Genomic DNA, 19194 nt, shown 5'->3' on the forward strand with positions numbered 1-19194 from the left:
CCCGTAATACCTCACACTGTTCCAAGTTCTGAAAGTTGTGAGTGCTTTTAGTCTGAAGCTGGCTGTTATATGAGCTCCATCGACAGTCTGTAGCCTACACCTTTTGATTTCCCAGGTGACCTCAGTTATTCCTCCAACGGCACACAGCCTTCACGCAGCTCTGCACACTAGGCTACTCTGGTACTTACTGTGACTGTGCCACCAGATGGCAATAATACTCTAAACCCACAAATCCAGGAATCAATGCAAGGGATGCTTTTGCTGGAATAATTATTCATGTTGAAATAATTCATATACTTGGTCAACAGGTGGTTTGTTTGGTGACATGTATAACATTAAATACATAATGTCATTGTCTCTGTGAGATACAATTACCTATGGAGTTTTGTTTTTATGCTGTGTCATGCCTCACTTTTACTCACCTTATGTGCTTTTGGGTAGTTAAGTCTATAAGTATTACATTTTTATTCTTTGCCTGCGCACGATTATGTCTCATATTGCACGGAATCTGTTTGAGTGTTTGTGAATGTTTGGACAGTGTTGTGTGCATGTAGTTTCAGAACATAATCAAAACAAAAGTTCATCCTATCTGTGGTGGAAGTGGAAGTGCTCCTGATACATATGATGAATGTGAAGTACTTGTACTTTGTATTTTGTGTGTGTGTGTGTGTATGCATATATATATATATATATATATAGTATCCGTCCAACAGCCGTTGTTACAAGTTACTTTGATTAGATTCTAAAATGTGGTGCAGTGAACCAGTTAAATACTTAATAAACGTGATATAAAGTCACTATAAAGTCACTATTTAGGAACAGAAACAAACCAAATGTCATGCTTTAACATTTCGCTCAGCAAAATACCTGTAAAGTCAATAAAATAGCATGCTACAAACCCATAACCTGCCCAGAAGAAATTCCTTACAAAAGAGGCAGGCACTCAAGAAATGCTAAACAAAGAAATCCAACCAAAATCCAAGAGCTGGGACGCCAGTGGCCCTGCCCTTTCCCCGCAAAGCTCTTCTTTCATTGGTCAGAGATCAGAGTTCTGCCTTGTCCATTGGCTCGCTGCGCTGTCAGTCGAGAACAGCGCTTAGCCACTAACTGTTCCGCTGCGTTGGGATCAGAGGACGCAAATCAAGCGAAACAAATCTCCTGACAGGAGAAAAGTTCATGCTGGAGTTTCTAAAGACCCCCGAAGGCCTTATGAAGGTAAGAAGACCCGCAAAAAACGTTGTTTGTGTCGACATTGCGACGTTGGAGACGATAAACTGCGCGGTTTCACCGTGTTTCGCCAATTTTGTTTCCAAAAGGGAAAAGATGTAAGTTAGCTGTTGACAAAAGTGGTCAAGGCGACACGCCGAACCGCTCGGAACTGCAACTCCTCGAGACTGAATGATGTGCTTTGTTCGTGTAAAAATACACTAAAGATGTAGCCTTAAAAAACATCGATAGCGCCGACGGTGACATGTCCTCTCCTTCATCCAGACCGCTGCTGAAGCCTGTTTGATCTCCACGAGAGCGCTGATTGAACTCATTTAACGTCACAGTGGCTCCAGTTGTTAACTAACGCGTATTGACTCAGCAGTGTCAACACTCTAGTTTAATTCATACGTGTTTAATAATTTTTGTTTTATTATTTGAACTAGGCTGCATCAAAGGCCAGTAAGCAGCAAGTGGCCTACTCAAAAATTAGGTTGGCTACCAAATCCAATTTATTACCCAGCCATATGCATCTGAACACTGTACTTCCCCTCAGTTGACCCTTATTTTGTGGGTCAAAAGAGGTTTCACAGTCTGTGACATGTGTATATATATGCGTGTGTGTATATATATGCGTGTGTGTATATATATATATATATATATATATATATATATATATATATATATATATATATATACATACATACATACATACATACATACACACACATATATATGTGTGTGTGCATATATATGTGTATGTACATTATTGTACACATAATTACATTGTTAGTATTACTTTTGATTAAATTTGGGTAGTTGATTTAGACACTGTCCCCAGGCCAAGAAGTGGATTTTAATGGACTTTGATGGGCTTTGAGTGAAGAGGGTTCCTTTCACACTCCTGTGTAGTCTCAAGCAGCTGCTCACAAACTGAAGGGGCCTCTTTCTATTGGAGCACAGCATATGCTTTTGCAGTAGAAGCTGCTATGTGTTTTTAATGAGTTTACAGTGTTGCAGATGAGGCACATGGCTGGCCGGGCTTAAAACAAACACGGATAAAAAAGGATTATGGACACAGGCCCTTCGTCATCGGAAGCGGCACTACCGTGTGGGAATATTTATATTTCCCATGCTATCGCTCAGTGTTTGTGTACCCTCATGGTTACCAAATCTAATTTGGGGAGGGATTAGGTGAAATAATATTAAAATAATGAGGATCTAAACAAGCGTGACGACACATGTTGGCTCCCTCTGGGCCAGACATTTCTCATGCCACAGTGCACCCTCTTCGCACAGTGATTACAGCGCCCTGTGAAATTAGCAAGCAAGCCTGTAAAAGCAAAACCAAGGGAGATGTGTATGCTGTAGTTTAATTAGCATTTTACCCCTGCGGTTAAGCCACAGACCATGAGTGCTGGTGAAGGCAGAACTAAAAACACTGTGTGCCTTCTTTGTGCTGCACGCATCAGGCTGCACTGTAGGTGCAGTTCATCAGGATTGTGGCTCATTTCTCTTTTCAGTTTTGCATACTGCTCTAAGCAAGTGTCGCAGCATATTTAGGTGATGGAAATATGCTCGTTGCTATTAATCTCTCTGTATCGCTATTGAATATATAGTATTGTAGCTATACCAGCTCAGATATGAAAGGTTTGTCATTATATAATCAGTGCTCCAAGAAATCAGCCCACCCCCTCTGGGTGACTTCATGGTGTGGAAAGTTGTGGAGGCCACAGAGTGCTCAGAGCAGAGCATGGGCCTCTTGGATGAATACCAGCTCAGGTGTGGATCACTGCAAGAAGCAGCAGCCAGTGCTATTTTTCCGACGCTTCAACCACATTTCAGAAAGAAATATTTTGGTGATTCAAGCTAGACTTATTTTATTAACTCGCCAGGCAGTGCAGTGCAGCGAATAGGTACGTCAGACAGCAAAACATGCAACCCCAAAATATATAAGATTTTTCAATATTTGTTGCATGGCTGTGATACAGTCATTACTGGAACCAGACGATGCTGCACGTGCCGCTGCATGCGCATTGGTGTGTTGACTGGAGTGCGCACAGGCATCTGTTTTAGAGATAATGGTGGCGAAGCAAATAAAGTTGTTTGACTGAGGTGAAAAGCTCCAGTAACCCGCGGAAATCACTAGCGAATGTGCACATTGATTTAACTGACAAAAGAACAAGAGATATCCGATACAGCGAAGCATGAACAACGTACGCATGACATCATTATTAATCTGACTTGATGACATCCTAATCACTCAAACACAACGTGACTGAATATCACAACCAAAGCTGATTGTAGCCTGGCAGCTACTTTTTAAAGTCAGTGTTGAGCCCTGCTACACATCACACATGATGATCTGAAAGGATGCTTAGTGTAAAAACATCAACAGCTTTGATCTTATTTCAAAGAGGGGCCCCGCATACGGTCTCTCGTGGCCAGAGTGTGGTTGGATGTTTGAGGTGTGGACACTGCAGGGCTTGTCAGCAGAACCAACACAGCTGTGAGATTAGAGTGCAGAGACACTACAAAGAGACCACATCACGTTTCCAATACAAAACAACCGACTGTCACGGGAGCCATTATGAATGGACGTGCGGTGGGGAAAAAGAAAAACAAAGTGATATTATTTTCAACAGTTCTCTGCATATTATCAGCGAGTCAGCTTTAAGTGCCGAAGACAGATGACGGAACAGCTTGGATGCTTAAAGCTGACTGACTGTCTCTTGTTTGATATGTGATCCATCTGTGCCAGAAGAACACGTCAGCTTGCAACGTTGTCATGTTTGTGTCTCCGCTTTGTGCCCGAAATAGCCAACAACTTACAAGAACAATAACATGATTAAGTGTGGAAGAATATTTCACTCCTGTTGTTTAAAATGCCTCGAAACCCATTAATTTATCTTTTAGTAATTGTATTGTTATTGTGTTTAACATCCTCACCTTTTAGGTTGAGCTGTACGGCACACCTTGCCTAATTAAATAGTTATGCTATGTAGTGCACCTCTGGAACTGCACCCATAATAAATGGTCTGGTTTCTTTTCACACAGGGGAAAAATTTTACTACATTTTTTTGTTCAGTAGTTCTGTGCTGCAAAATTACCCCCTCCCAAGATAATAACCACATATCCACAAAAAGCTCATAAATCAGTGGGCTGGATCAGATATATCAGATGTCTGTCTAGATGTCTGGTTTGGGGGAATTGGAACTAGTTTTGTGTATAGTTTCTCAGTGTTCCCTCAATTGGAGTTGAATAACAATCTAATAGAATAAATTAAGTACGGGTAAAGTAGTTATTGAAATGAAATCTAAATTCAGTCCGTCAACCAAGTTCTTCTCTTTGATCTTGTGTCCTCACAGTCCAAGCTGAACATGGAGAGTTTGACCAAGCCGGAGTTGCTGATGCTTTTCAGCATTCTGGAAGGAGAGCTGGAGGCCCGGGACATGGTCATTGATGCCCTCAAGGTACCTGTCAATGGCGCTGGTAACACCATCAGACCATCCCAAGTTACTCTGTGCACAACAGCTGCTTTTTTCACGTCAAACCCTCTCTAGAAACCTCTCTAGAAACCTCTCAAACCACTGCAGTAGCATATTGCCACAACATTGCTCTCTTTTTGTTTGCATGGTGAGCTTCTTACGTTGGTCTCCTCATGGGCAAAAAAAGGTCTTTATGCGATATACAAAATGATTGACAGCAGAGAAACAAGCCTGCAGGAGGTTTGGCCTGCAGAAACCTACACGGGCTGGTCATGGACGCCTATGAAGACATGTCGGTAATGGATATGTAGAGTTATGGAGGGCTGTAATGAGTCATGCGTTTGGTTTTAGTGTTATTAGATCCAAGGTAATCTGATGACAATCTGGCAACAAAATGGAGAGAAAAAAAAATAAATCTGCTAAAGCAATTAACATCTAATCTAAGAAACCCTCTTGATGGCACTCATTTCTGTAGGGAAACTGATATTCCTTTTGTTCTAAACAATTTGCTCGCAGCACACAATTGTCTGGGCTTCTGTAGAATAGATTCTTTTAGGGAATTTTTTCATAGATTTAAATGAGTAGATGCATTTTAGTGGACTTGAACATATTAGAAGTAGAACACACACACACACACAGACTCCAGTCTTAGGATGTCTTACTTTGGCATTAGGATTAATGCGGCATTCCAATTATAGGATTGTCAGGCTATTTTCCCCTGCAGGCTGAGTCCTGATACTCAAGCTTTCAGTGACATTTTATTTGGATGTCCTTAATGAGTTTTGTCATTAAAAGAGCTGTACACTTACTTCAGTGTTACTGTGTTAAAACCCCCCCACAAAAATAGGATAAGCAGTGAATAAGCAACTTAATTCCTGCAAAAAATGCCCCCTGCCTTTCTGAGACAGATTTTCCGCAGACTTTATTCTCACTATTAATATTTGAGCTTTACAAGCCGGTATTTTCGGAATGCTATTCACTCTCTTGGTGTAAAATGCCCCATTGAGGGAACAACTGGAGACACAGCCAGCGAACTGGAGAGCAGCCATTCTAAGAGAGCCTACTGCTGAATGTTCCTGTGTTGTGTCTAGACCACATTCCTACATCTCTCCTGGGATCTGGCCATCTAAGGCAAGAGGACTTACAGTGCGCTGGGTGCCTGATGACTCAATGCGAGAGAGAGTAGGAGTGAACAAATAAACATTGACCTTAACTGGAGCTTGAGGGGAATATGGCTTTGCTTCTTTCATGGCTCCAACGGCACTAACTGTTAACCCATTCAGGTCTGGGATTGGATCAATGCTGCAGTGTTAACTGTTATGGAGCTTTAATTAAAGAAAAGGGTATAATCATTGACCTGAAGAAAATTAATTGCAGGGAGTAAGTGGAAACTGATCTCTTCTCTGCAGCGCAGCATCCATTTATTTTCTGCAAAGGTGAAGCAGAGCTTCACTCCTCTCTGCTGCTCTACTGTTGAGGAATTGGCGATGCGCGACCTCGGGTCTCGCCCTCCCATGACAGCAGATTGTTATCAGAAAAACATCAGACCATAATTCTTCGTTTTTTTTTTTTTTTAGCAGCATGGCTCAATGGATGGCAGTGTTTGTCTGTTGCGCCATGCCTGTGGCACAGACTGAACCATCTCCACAGTCATTCGAGGGATTTGCACAGACATTCATGGTGCCCAGATGATGAAATGGTGATCCCGTGGCTTCTCATCTCGCGCCACCAGCAGGTCACATATTTCCCTCGATGGATTGGCATGACATTTCGTACGGTTCGTCATGGTCCCCCGGAGGAAATCCCAGTGACCTTGGTGATCCCTTAACTTTATCTCTAGCGCCCCCATGAGGTTGACAGTTGTGGTTTTGAGTGAATGGATGGATTGCCATACAATTTGATTCAGACGCCCTTTGGGAAGAATTGCAGTAATCCTTGGTGATCACTTCACTTTTGATCAAGTCTTTCTATTTAAATGTCCAATGATTTATGACTAAAATACCTGCAAAACAAAGGGCATTGACACCAAACTGGTGCGCATTAAACCATCTAAAAAGTGATGTCAGCATTTTGCTAAAAGTACGGTTGTGTCTAAGTACAGATTTACTTAGTTCCAACAATAAGATGAACCAACGGTAATAAGAGAAGTAGGTCCAGTCATGTCGGTCATGTCAGTCTTAACTGATGTGTCACCAGTATACTGAGTGTCATGTGAGAAATATGTAGCTCAACCACAAATCACCACAGTCATAACTCTTCAGGCTTTTGCTCATCTGCTTAAAAGCTTGGGAACTGGCAAGTTTTGCATTCTCTGTGTTTTAAAGATCCAACAGTTGTAATAGTGATTTTTTCTAAAGGATGTAGTGCAAGTACAGGATGTGAGGTTAATGATGCGGTTTTTCTATGGTCTATATGTAATTATGCAGAACTATCAGTGGCATTCTAACTATCCGCTGCATTTTCCCTTTGTGACTCACTTCAGCAGCTGCTCACGCTGTGGCTTTCTAAAGGAAGTTAGTCTCTGGCAAAGCGCGCATTTGGCCCACAAAGCTCTGCATTGATCCAGTTGTCCTTTTTCTTTTCGGTAAGGAATAAAAGTCTTTACTTTAAGTTCAAAGGGGACTAAAATATGGAAATGAGCCCTTTAATTATCTGCTGTGTTCATGTGGACATACTTAAAACAGGTTTACTGTGCGTGTTCCTCTGTGATGGGGCAGCTACTGAAATAGGGGAAAACAGCCTCATTAGCTTCGAGACGCATCAGATGATTTGATTCACTGTCGGTTACTGTAGCATTCACAATCATGTGCCGATGATGGGCAGCATTCTTCAGACATCCAATTTATTTTTCTCCCATTTACATGGACGAGCATTACAGGGGATTTAGCAAGCTCTGAAATATATAGGGCTCCAGGGTAAGACGTTCATGCATCACCTTCCCTCAGTATTATGCAGATCTCTTCACCGGCATTGCACAACTAAAAAGGGTCCAGGCATGTGTCGGCAAAAGATAAGCTGGAGTAGAACAGTGCAGCCAAGGCACATTAAGTTGCCAAGAACTGTAGCCAACAGACGAAAGTATGAATAATGGAGGTCGGACTGTGATGCATAGAGGCCATGCACTGAACGTGTATGGGTATTGCTCTGGTACAGTGTGATGCAATGACTAAGCGCTGGTAGATTTGGGTGTTAAGTATTAAGTTATGTGAGAAATGCGTTTCCTGTAATCCTTTATTCGCTTCCTCTACTCTGCAGTGGAGGATTGATGCAGAGGAAGACAGCCTCTCTTTGTGTTGTGGAAGTCTCTCTGAGAGAGACACGCACTCTGTGTTTATGAGTGAACTTTTGAGTAATAGGGGACCGGTGAATTGGAAAAAAATGAATTTAAAAATACTGTAAAAGGTTTTTTCTTTGCGTCTTTCGAAAATGTTTCCTCTTGTATGAACAATGGCTTGAGTATTTCTACATCTGCTGCAATGAAAGTCCGACTGAACGTATCCTTGAGCAAAGTCGGTGCCAGGAATGTAAACCTGATCAAAGCATATTTCATCTTTGACCGTAAAATCATAGCAGACCGTCATTGACGGGAAAAGGGATGGGCTGCCAGTCAAGTCTGCAGAAACAGATTTCTCTTTGAAGATCTTTGCAGTTTATTAATATATCTTCTTTTTTTTTTAGAAAAAGACAGAGGACAAATTGATGGACAGTATAAAATGTCTAATGCATTCTTAGCTTTGTTATGTCTGTACAAATGTATGCTTTCAAAAAGCAACAAATGGAATTATTTGTGTCAATTAGATGTGAAACCTGTGGGCTATATGCCACAGTTGCAACATATTCTACGTGGTGCTGTGTGCTCATCGGGCTCATTGTTTGAGAGGCATTTTTGAATTCTCTCGGGCATCCTGGCTGCAGTCGAATAGTCAAAAAATGACCTCCTAACGTCTATTCCTATTAACTTTTCTTATAGTGTTTCTCATGCAGACGACATGAACAATCCGGTTCAAAGTATTACTTTATTAACAACATAAACAACCTGGTTCATAGTATTACTTTATTAATGACATAAACAACCTGGTTTATAGTAATGGTATTAGTTTATTAACAACATAAACAACCTGGTTCATAGTATTACTTTATTAATGACATAAACAACCTGGTTTATAGTAATGGTATTAGTTTATTAACGACATAAACAACCTGGTTCATAGTATTACTTTATTAATGACATAAACAACCTGGTTCATAGTATTACTTTATTAACGACATAAACAACGCGGTTCATAGTATTACTTTATTAACGACATAAACAACCTGGTTTATAGTACTGGTATTAGTTTATTAACGACATAAACAACCTGGTTCATAGTATTACTTTATTAACGACATAAACAACGCGGTTCAAAGTATTACTTTATTAACGACAAACAACCTGGTTCAATTATTTATTAACGAGGTTGGAAAACAAATGAAAGAAGAATATCAAAGTGAAACCGAGGGATTGTCACAGAGTACAAATCTATTAAACTGTCTCATTGTTCAGTTTCAAACATGCTGAATTAAATACGATCTCCCACCAACAATGTCTCATATGACTCTTTCTTGTTGTGGTTTATATGCAGATTATAATCTGATCATAAGAATATGCAGACAATAGTTTATGAAACACCTTATTTACATGATCTGCGTTCGTCGGTCATGATCGTTTGTTCTTGTGAACGGCCGAATGGTGCGCCACTTTAAATGTTGCCGCCGCAAGGAATTGTGTGGTGGCATTACCTCCTTTCCTTTCATAAAGGAAGGTCCAGGGTTTCCTATGCTAAACGAAGTAAGGAAGGAAGCATTGAAGCTCCTTTCCTTTCATAAAGGAAGGTCCAGGGTTTCCTATGCTAAAGGAAGTAAGGAAGGAAGCATTGAAACTCCTTTCCTTTCATAAAGGAAGGTCCAGGGTTTCCTATGCTAAAGGAAGTAAGGAAGCGTTGAAGCTCCTTTCCTTTCATAAAGGAAGGTCCAGGGTTTCCTATGCTAAATGAAGTCAGGAAGGAAGCATTGAAGCTCCTTTCCTTTCATAAAGGAAGGCTCCTTTCCTTTCATAAAGGAAGGTCCAGGGTTTCCTATGCTAAAGGAAGTAAGGAAGGAAGCATTGAAACTCCTTTCCTTTCATAAAGGAAGGTCCAGGGTTTCCTATGCTAAAGGAAGTAAGGAAGCGTTGAAGCTCCTTTCCTTTCATAAAGGAAGGTCCAGGGTTTCCTATGCTAAATGAAGTAAGGAAGGAAGCATTGAAGCTCCTTTCCTTTCATAAAGGAAGGCTCCTTTCCTTTCATAAAGGAAGGTCCAGGGTTTCCTATGCTAAAGGAAGTAAGGAAGCGTTGAAGCTCCTTTCCTTTCATAAAGGAAGGTCCAGGGTTTCCTATGCTAAATGAAGTAAGGAAGGAAGCATTGAAGCTCCTTTCCTTTCATAAAGGAAGGTCCAGGGTTTCCTATGCTAAAGGAAGTAAGGAAGCGTTGAAGCTCCTTTCCTTTGCATTTAGAGAATTCGACCAGCAGTTTTCATGGCGACCACTTCCGAGTCATTTCACTCAGTTAGGAAGCTTCCTAACCAAAAATGACTATTCGACCGCAGCTCCTGTGTTTTTGCTGCTTCACCCCTCCGTGTTGTTTGATCCGCCTTCACGCAGTCCTCATGGGACTGGATCAAATAACAGCAGCAAAGCCTCGCAGCCTTGCCCGCCTCTCTTTGAGCCATGTGAGGTAATGTTGTTAAAGATGACAATCACAAAGCCTGTGATCTGTCGTGGAATATTGCTTGAACTTCTCCGCCTGCAGCCATGAATCATCACGCCCTGTATTTTTCATGCTGGTTAACGAACTCCTGTTGCTGAACATGAATCTGTCTTTGAATGTCAAATGTTTTCATATACTGAGACAAATGTTTGACTTTTGAACAATTATGCGCCATTATCTGATAAACACCGTATTAAGCCGATCAGATGTCAGCCGTGATGTGACTCATCCACATTACATCCAGTTTCTTTGTCAATGTCTTATAAAATAAATTTCCTGTATCGCTTAAAGGCGTTCAGTCAGCGGGTCGCAGACCTTTTATGACACGGCAATCCGTCATGTTAAGTTACATTAAACACAAGAAGGTCCACACAGTAAGTATTCAGATTTACAATTTGATAAAAAGAAAATACTGGTAGTGGATAATACTCATACATATTATTGGCTGACCCTGTGAGCTGAGGTTGCATTGGTGCAGATAGTCATCGTTTTATACCAATTAAGTTCAGTTTTGTAGGGATTATGTTATGTTATGGTATACCTCTGTGGTCTGCTGTAACACCCCCGCACACGGTCAGCGGTTAAATGCTCTGCAAGAACATTGAATCGGCTGAATATTGCTCTGCAGACCACGCTCTTGACTACACTTTTCACTACTCAATTAATCTTGGTATCAGCCGTCAGGAGCTCAGTCCTCACCCTGCCAGAGAGGATACTGTTCCCTCTAATCTTTTGATCCTCTTTTGTTGAAACCTCACAAAGACACATTGCCTGTTCAGCTGTAGCCTTGTCGTCGTCCTCCTCCTCCCCCCTCTCTCTCACTGTAGCCCCTTTTCACAGCAGGCCTAAAGGCATCTGCTGAACCTGAAATGTCTTGCTGCTATTATCCTTCCTTTGTCACGAGTTAAACAGAGAACAGGTCTGCCTCAGCCAAGGCCCAGTCCGGAGCAGCTGTCCTGCTAAAGATAGACAGACACTCACCATCTGTTGCTCCTTCCTCCTGCAGGCACTCTTTATCTTGCATGTTTCTGCATTTCCTCTCCCTCTCTTCTCCTTCCTTTATCTACAGATCAATTGCCACTCTAGTATTAAAGATGCTGATCATAGTGTGTGGAACGCAGGATTCGGGTTTCCTGTTTTAAATGGGAGCAGCATGTGTTGACTTGTGTAAACTTAAATTAATCGAATCTTATCATAATAACTTAGTTCAGGGGTGACTGAATGCTAAATGACCATTCATGGAAATCCATCAAATACTTGAGATTTTGTTGCTGGATGAGGGAAGATTTTGACCTGCTGGTGTCGCTGGAGGAAAAGTCAGGGAATCACCAAAGTAATAAGGATTAATCATCAAATAAATATAAATTTCTGTCCCAAATTTCATGACATTGCCTCCAATTATCGTTGAGAACATTGTCACTCATCCCTAAAGCCACGATAGCTAGGGCAAATGTGTCTGGTAGATGTTTATACAGGAGTCAGCATCCTGTACCAGCGGAGACAAGTCAGAGAAGAAATTGGAATCCTTTTGTAAACAAGGACATTCAAAAAGCACAAACAAGCCAAGCATGAACGTTTCCTACCACATAACCTTCAGACCACAAACATACTTTGCTAAGCAGTGAATTACTCACCGCCCCTCAGTGCTCCAGCTCACTCCTCTCCTCTCTTCATCTCTTCAGGCCCAGCGTAAAGAGCTGTTCATCCAGGAGCGCTACAGCAGGTACAACCTCAGCGACCCCTTCCAGGCCTTGCAGAGGGACAGCGAGGCCGTCGGGGACCAGAACAAGGACCCGGGCTGTTCCTCCTCGACCTCCAACCCGCTGGTGGTTCTCAAACTGGTGGTGAGCCACTGCAGGAGGATGCAGGAGAAGATGTTGGCCCAGCTGGCTGCAGCGGAAAGCAGGCACAGAAGGGTGGGTGTGGATGTGTGGTTGTTAATTAGGGGAATCAGAAATGAGCTGGTTCCTTATACAGTTTAAAAAAAGAAATGAATAGGGTAACATAAAAGATAAAAGATGGCCTCAGTGGTGGAAAGTACTGTACAATAAACAAAAGGATTTATTTTCTAAAAGTACACACAAAAAAAAAAGGCTGGTACACAAAACTAATGCGATTGGATCATCCCTTGTTATTAAAACCTTTTCTTTACTAATTCTTTTCTTTTGTGGGCCAACTGACAGTTATTAAGGCTACTGGTCGCAGCTAAGAACAGCATTCAGCATTAACTATTTACAAGAGACACACACACACACACACCTAAAAGTACTTTACAGGTGCAAGGTAACTGACATGAATGTCTTGTTTCCAATAGTTTTTCTTTTGTTTCAGGTGAGCTTGAGGTTACACACTAACTTGTGTTTGCACAACATTTTCCGTAATTTCAGCCATCCATCCATTATCAATAACCACTTATCCTATTCAGGGTCACTTTAAATGTAAGACTTTGCTGTGCTTGAGAATTTAAATACACAGAACACAGAAGAATATGAGGCATAATGACCTTATGCCTCATATTCTTCTGTGTTCTGTGTATTTAAATACCGCACATTTAATAATGTAGTAAAAAAAATATAAAGAAAGTCAGTTAGAACTGTTATTGTTTTGGTATACGTTACATACACTGTTGCAAATAAGTATTCCCACTGCATCTTTTGGAACTGTACAAACCAAAAACACTTAGGCTTAGGCTCACAGAGTGAGGTCTATACTTTTCTTTGCAGGCAGGCGGAACCTGGTACCCATTTAGAGCTAAATTATGAAACCGTTTAGCTGAACTGCCATCTGCATTTTTTGCTTACAATGTAGTAATAATATTGCTTCAAATTAACTGTTATTTGCCATAACATCAAGGAGACCAAAGTCATGTGAGATAACTTCACTCCCGACTCTCTGTCTCCCCGCTGTGTTTACTTCAGGTCATTGCAGATCTGGAGGAGGAAAAGAGGAGGCATGCTGAGGACACAGCAGAGGGAGATGATGTCACTTACATCCTGGAGAAGGAGAGGGAGCGCTTACAACAACAGGTGCCCTCTAATTAATAGTGACGTAGACTGCACGGTAAACATTTGGCTAGAAGTCTATTGGTGATTGGTGGAATTTGAAAATAACTGGTGTCAAAAGCTTTGAAGTAAACCGTAACCATCCATTTGATTATTGTCTCGGTTTCTGTAGCTGGAGTTTGAGCGCAGCCAAGTCCGGCGGTTGGAAAAAAGAACAGCGGCGGATTACGGACCAGCTAGAAGAAGAACGGGCTCAACACAAACAGCTCTCCTGCGCTTTGGCCAAAGAGTGCAAGTGGGCAAGCGCCAGGGCTCTGGAGGAGGGGCATCGGCTGACCGAGCTGAGCCGTAAACTTGACAAGGTATTCTTGACGAGATGGGCAACTTAATTCCTTTCGTCCTCACAAATGTCGGGCCTGCGTACATTTTACACTCCGGTTTAACAGACTTTTTCCTCCCTCGCAAGGAGAAGGAGGCTTGTCAGGCCCTGAGAGACGAGTTGGAGGACGAGAGGAGGAGAGCCCTGAGAATGGAGGCGAGGGTGGAGGAGCAGCTGGCTGAGTTCGACACCGAGCGAGAGCAGCTCCGCTCACGTTTGAGGAAGGAGGACGCTCACTGCTGTCAGCTGCAACAACAGGTGTGACTTAACACTTGAACACACTCATCCTGCAGGTGTTAATAGATTGCACATCTTTCAAATAACTACTTCAAGGCACTTCATCTAATCTTAGTGCGAGAAGAAAATGTGCCTGCATTTGAAATGAATCTCTTTCTCCGTTTTGTGATCAGGTCGAAGAGCTGAAGAGGACGCTGGAGGAGGTGAACATGATGAGAGATGTTAGGGAGGCCGTTACAGCTCCAGTAGAGGCAGAAGGACACGAGTGGGCCACAAAGGTTCCTCCAGGAAAGACGGCGGTAGACGCTATGACAGCGGACAACGCTATGACAGCGGACGACATTGAGGAAGACAACGATCACCGCTGTCGGATGGAGACCGACGGGTACCACGGCCCAAACGACGCCCTCTCAGATAACATCTGTGTACAGAACGGGGTTGAAAATTCTCAAATCCATCAGACCCAGGCATCGGTCTCCTCCTGCAGTGCCGCCCCCTCCACTTTCCCTCCTTCCTCCCCCTGCTCCTCGCCTGTCCTTGCCAAACACCCACCAGGCAGCCCCAGCCCTGGTAGCTACCAGTCTCCCTACCAGGCCGGCATCAACCAGCGTTTCCACGCTGCTCGTCACAAGTTCCAGGGTACTGCCGACCCAGAGCCTCCGGCCCAGGCCCCACAGCCTGCACTCCCCCTCTCGCCAAAGGACATCTCCCCTGTGACCAGCAGCTCCTCCCTTGAAGCCAGCCCGGTCAAGCAGATGGCCCGGAGCACGGTCACTCAAGTCCTGTCCCGCTTCACCACCGCGCAGCAGAGCGCCGCGCCCAAGCTCGCAGCACCAAACAATTCACCCTTCGGCACGGACTACCGCAGCCTGGCAGCGCCCTTGTCTCCGGTCATCGGGCGGGCAGCCGGAGCGCTTCCTCAGGGGATCAGATCACCCACCATCTCCAGGGCAGACAGGGGCAACCCTCCCCCCATCCCCCCAAAGAAGCCCGGTCTGGCACAGGCCCCTCCCTCCCCGGCCACACTGCCCAGGTCTGCCAGCCACTACTCCGACAGCCCCCTCTCGGGCAGCTGCGGCCTCACCTCCAGCCAAGAGGCAGTCAAAGAACTGGACATGGTGGTTTCTTCCAACTAAACTGATCATGTGATTCATCAAGAATTTAGACAGCTGCTGCTCTGCTTGTGACACGAGGGTTTTATCCACATCTCGTAATTGTGATTGTTGAGATATTGTTTTGAACATGACAGGATTAATATCCTATGCTTTTTGAACAGAGGTCCCTTCAAACACTGTTACAATTGTATTTATTCTTTTTTTCTTCTTTTATGCGCTGAGGCACTACTTCATGTAGTGGTTAAAGGGCTGGACTTCCACGTGGTAGTTTGTATTTCAAATGTGCCAATACTGTATGTTTGGCACACCGTAACTATTACAATAAGTCTTTTTTATGGCGTCATACTTCCAAAGAATGAAAATCTGTTTATCACCAAAAGGTATTGTTTTTATATGTATGTTGCTTATTATTAAAACAAATCCTTAAATCTTCAGACCAAATCTAACAAGTAGTCCTTGGACCAGTGTGTTACAATGTATAGCTCATGTACTTAGTTGTCTTTTTTATACAAATGTATAGAGTATTTTATTAATGTTCCCCTTATTATTAATAGTTTAACAGATAATCTAATAAGTGTTGTACTGAGCTTTGATCATGTATTACTTTAATGTGCAGTTATCTTAAAGGCTCAAATTATATGCAGGCACCATCATATTTTGTTTAAGAGTAGTGATTCTGAAGAATGCCTTTGTCATTCATAAGGAATCATTATAAAACACGTTGTTATAGTCAACCATGATTGATTCATACTGTATCATAATGCATAATACTGCCATGTTGGTTATTTCTACTTTTGCAGTCCTGTAAATGCTGACAAGTGAAAAATATAATAAATGAATCCCAAAGATTGTTCCATATTTATTTATTTATTTATTTGTAATCTCCGAGGAATTATATGTTGGCAGTAGGCGGTGGTGTAGGTATTAATGCTGACTATCTAATAAGGAAAGACTGCTCACAGTCTGTGACTTGGAAACAATTTGTGGAGAGGTTTTATCAATTATTCTGCCAATTATTTTCTAGATTAAATGATATATTGTTTGGCCTTTAAAATTTCAGGAACATAATTAAATAAATGCCATGTGGTAATTTCTAAATTGACCTCAAGTCTTCCCATTTGTGAAACGGAATCGTTTTGACATTTTAATGAAAAATTACTATAACATCAATTATCAGAATGGTTGCAAATACATTTTCTTTTGATTGACTAATTGATAAATTGACTAAAGGTTGCAGCTCTAATTTAGAGGAATGCATGAAAATAGCTTTATTTGTATTGATTCAAAGCATTAGTAAATGTTATTGATATCCATAAACATTTTGACCTGCCGAGCAAAATATGATTACATATATATTTTAGTACTGTACATCCAAGATGTGTCCACTAGAGGTCAGTATTTGATAAGTAGCAGTACAGGAAAGTAGGCTGTGAACCATCAATTATCTCTTTCATATATACAATAAAAAGGTTTTCTAATCGATTTTTATCAACGGCTGTATTTGTGAATCCAAATGTCTGAAAATGTGATTAATGTAGAATTGCCATACAATCCATTACTATCATTTTTTAGAGAGTAACACCAATTTCAGTGGAGATGTTGAAGTATATATATATGTATATATATATATATATATATATATATATATATATATATATATATATATATATATATATATATATATATATATATATATATGGTCACCTCTTCATCTCTGTTCCGTTCACCTAATTAACATTCCAGTTACGGGACCAGAGCAGGGCCGCATCCCGAATCCAGCACAGGAACACCACGGTCCTCCACCAGAGCCCCGTGTTTCTCAACCTCCATAAACACAGGCTCAGGTTGATGAGCTGTGAGGGGCCACGTCCTGCTCACTCCGCTCTGCAGGTGGGACCAGTGGCGGCTGGGCAATAGAGGCTCACGGGGCCTGGCCCCAACTTGAGCCCCCCCCCCCCCCGAAAGAAAGAATACAAAAATTATTATTATAATATTAATACATTATACAAATTGTCAATATTTGTGTTTTGGAAATATAGAATATACCCAGTTATATTTGTAAAATAGGATATCTGTATACAACTATAATATACTTGGGTATATTACATATCTGCGCTGACCAGATATGTATTTGTACGCATTGACACTCAAATTCTGAGACAGGCTGCATGACTTGGATAAAAAAATGTACACCTTCTAAACAAACGTTTATTCAAGCAAGACCCAAACATGGATCTTTGTCTTTTTCGTGTGAGGATTCCACATGACAAGAGGGCTAATGATTCAATTGTTTTCTTTTCTTCTGCTTATAAAAATAAAGTGGATTATATTTCTTTTTAAGTGCCCAAGTAAAGTTGCCGAATCCTGTTGTTTTTCCTGGGTAAGATCTTCATGAGATTTCATGCTGTTGCAATTTGCTCTGATGTAAATCTATTAGATCTTTTTTTTGTTGGTTCCCCTCTAAGGTTTTGTGAGATGTACTTGTGATAAGACACTATACAAGTATAAATAAATTAACCTGAACTTGAAAAGAACTGCCACAGCCGCCACGTGTCCCTCCTGGGCAGATCTGGGAAGTGCTGTATACTTTATGACTCATAAGCAGACGTTCCAAAACGACACACGGCGTCACGGCTGCAGTGCCGTGTCATGTGAATGAGATGATGACGCAGCGGAGGTCAAGGACGGGTAACCTGTCAAGAGTTAACCTGCACATCTACAACCGTCTCATTTCAGACGGACATGCGGCCCGTATAGCCATCCGTGTTCTCGTCTGCATCCGTGACGACTGCTGTCACTGCCACGGCTCCCACAACGACGTCATCATCATCGCTGTCATCCTCTCGCTCGTCTGTGCCGTGGGCCCAATACCCTCTCTTATATCCTCTCGCTCGCTTTTTCTTTTCTCCCTGTCGTCGCCTCTTCTCCGTCCAAAATTAGCCCAGGCCCTGAGATGGGTCTAGAATAGGAGCGCTCGGTCCCCCACACTGAGCCTCTTTAAGACCACAGCTGGAGCTGCAGGCTCACAGAGAGACAGAAGGAGAGGGAGGGCCGGATGACGAGTGTTATCGCCGCCATCACCTGCTCCCTGTAAAGCGATTTGTTATGGAGTTGTCATTGTAAAATCCATAGCTAGTCCCGGGGTAAAGAAAGACCGGGGCCACATTTAATGAGGATCCGAGTGTCGCTCCAAATCTAGATGTGACATAACTGAAGGACAAACAGCTGGGCTGTGTGTGCGATATAGAATATGGAAGAGTGGAGCAAGCCAGAAAGGACACATGCATGCAGGCTTGAAGCCGACGAGACGCTCATCTGTGCTGTGAAGTGCACAAAGTTATACGCATTTATTTGTTGTTTTGGAGAAAAAAAACAAATTATAATAATTTCCTTATCAAGAAAAAGTATCATTTGGAAATCCGTCCAGATGACAGGTTGCATTCACAAACATTCACTATTCCATTCGCTGTGGTATTTTTAGGCAGCCACATTGTTACTGACCTTTACGTACATCTCTAACTAACACCCCTGGATTTACACTGATTAAAATGACCTCACACACACACATACAGCATGCACACAGCTTCTCGTCAGCGTCTTTCTCTACCTGCTGGACAACACCCCCCCCCCCCCACCCCACCCCCCCCACACACACACACACACACACACACACACACACACACACACACACACACTGAGTGACCCACTGAAGTCGCAAGGATACAGGCCAGAAGTGTCCTTGAGGTGGGTCATATGTTTCCACATTGGCCCGATGAGACAAAGCTGTTTCTGGTTTGGGACTGTTGATATGAGCTGAACTACAAACATGCACTCCGGTGGCATTACATGAGAGGTTCAAGTGCTTGGAGGTGGAGGGAGGAGGAGGAGGAGGTGAAGGCATATGACATATGGCATGAAGGCAACCTTTTAGAACGTATTATTCATTTTAGTAGAAAAGGGACCCCATACTTCACATGCCAGAT

The 19194-nt window shown here is 42.3% G+C and overlaps 1 protein-coding gene across 1 annotated transcript; it reads left to right on the plus strand.

The window, feature by feature from the left end:
* The first annotated feature begins 1133 nt into the window (after positions 1-1133).
* Positions 1134-15970, plus strand: LOC117730936 (CTTNBP2 N-terminal-like protein). Its single transcript, XM_034533007.1, is given in 8 exon segments — positions 1134-1215; positions 4575-4679; positions 12161-12394; positions 13397-13504; positions 13653-13688; positions 13690-13842; positions 13947-14117; positions 14270-15970. Coding segments are annotated over 8 exon segments (1809 nt in total). The 5' UTR covers positions 1134-1176; the 3' UTR covers positions 15233-15970.
* The last annotated feature ends 3224 nt before the right edge of the window (positions 15971-19194 follow it).

The sequence above is a fragment of the Cyclopterus lumpus genome, chromosome 5 (genome assembly GCF_009769545.1).
Source record: "Cyclopterus lumpus isolate fCycLum1 chromosome 5, fCycLum1.pri, whole genome shotgun sequence".
Classification (NCBI taxonomy): domain Eukaryota; kingdom Metazoa; phylum Chordata; class Actinopteri; order Perciformes; family Cyclopteridae; genus Cyclopterus; species Cyclopterus lumpus.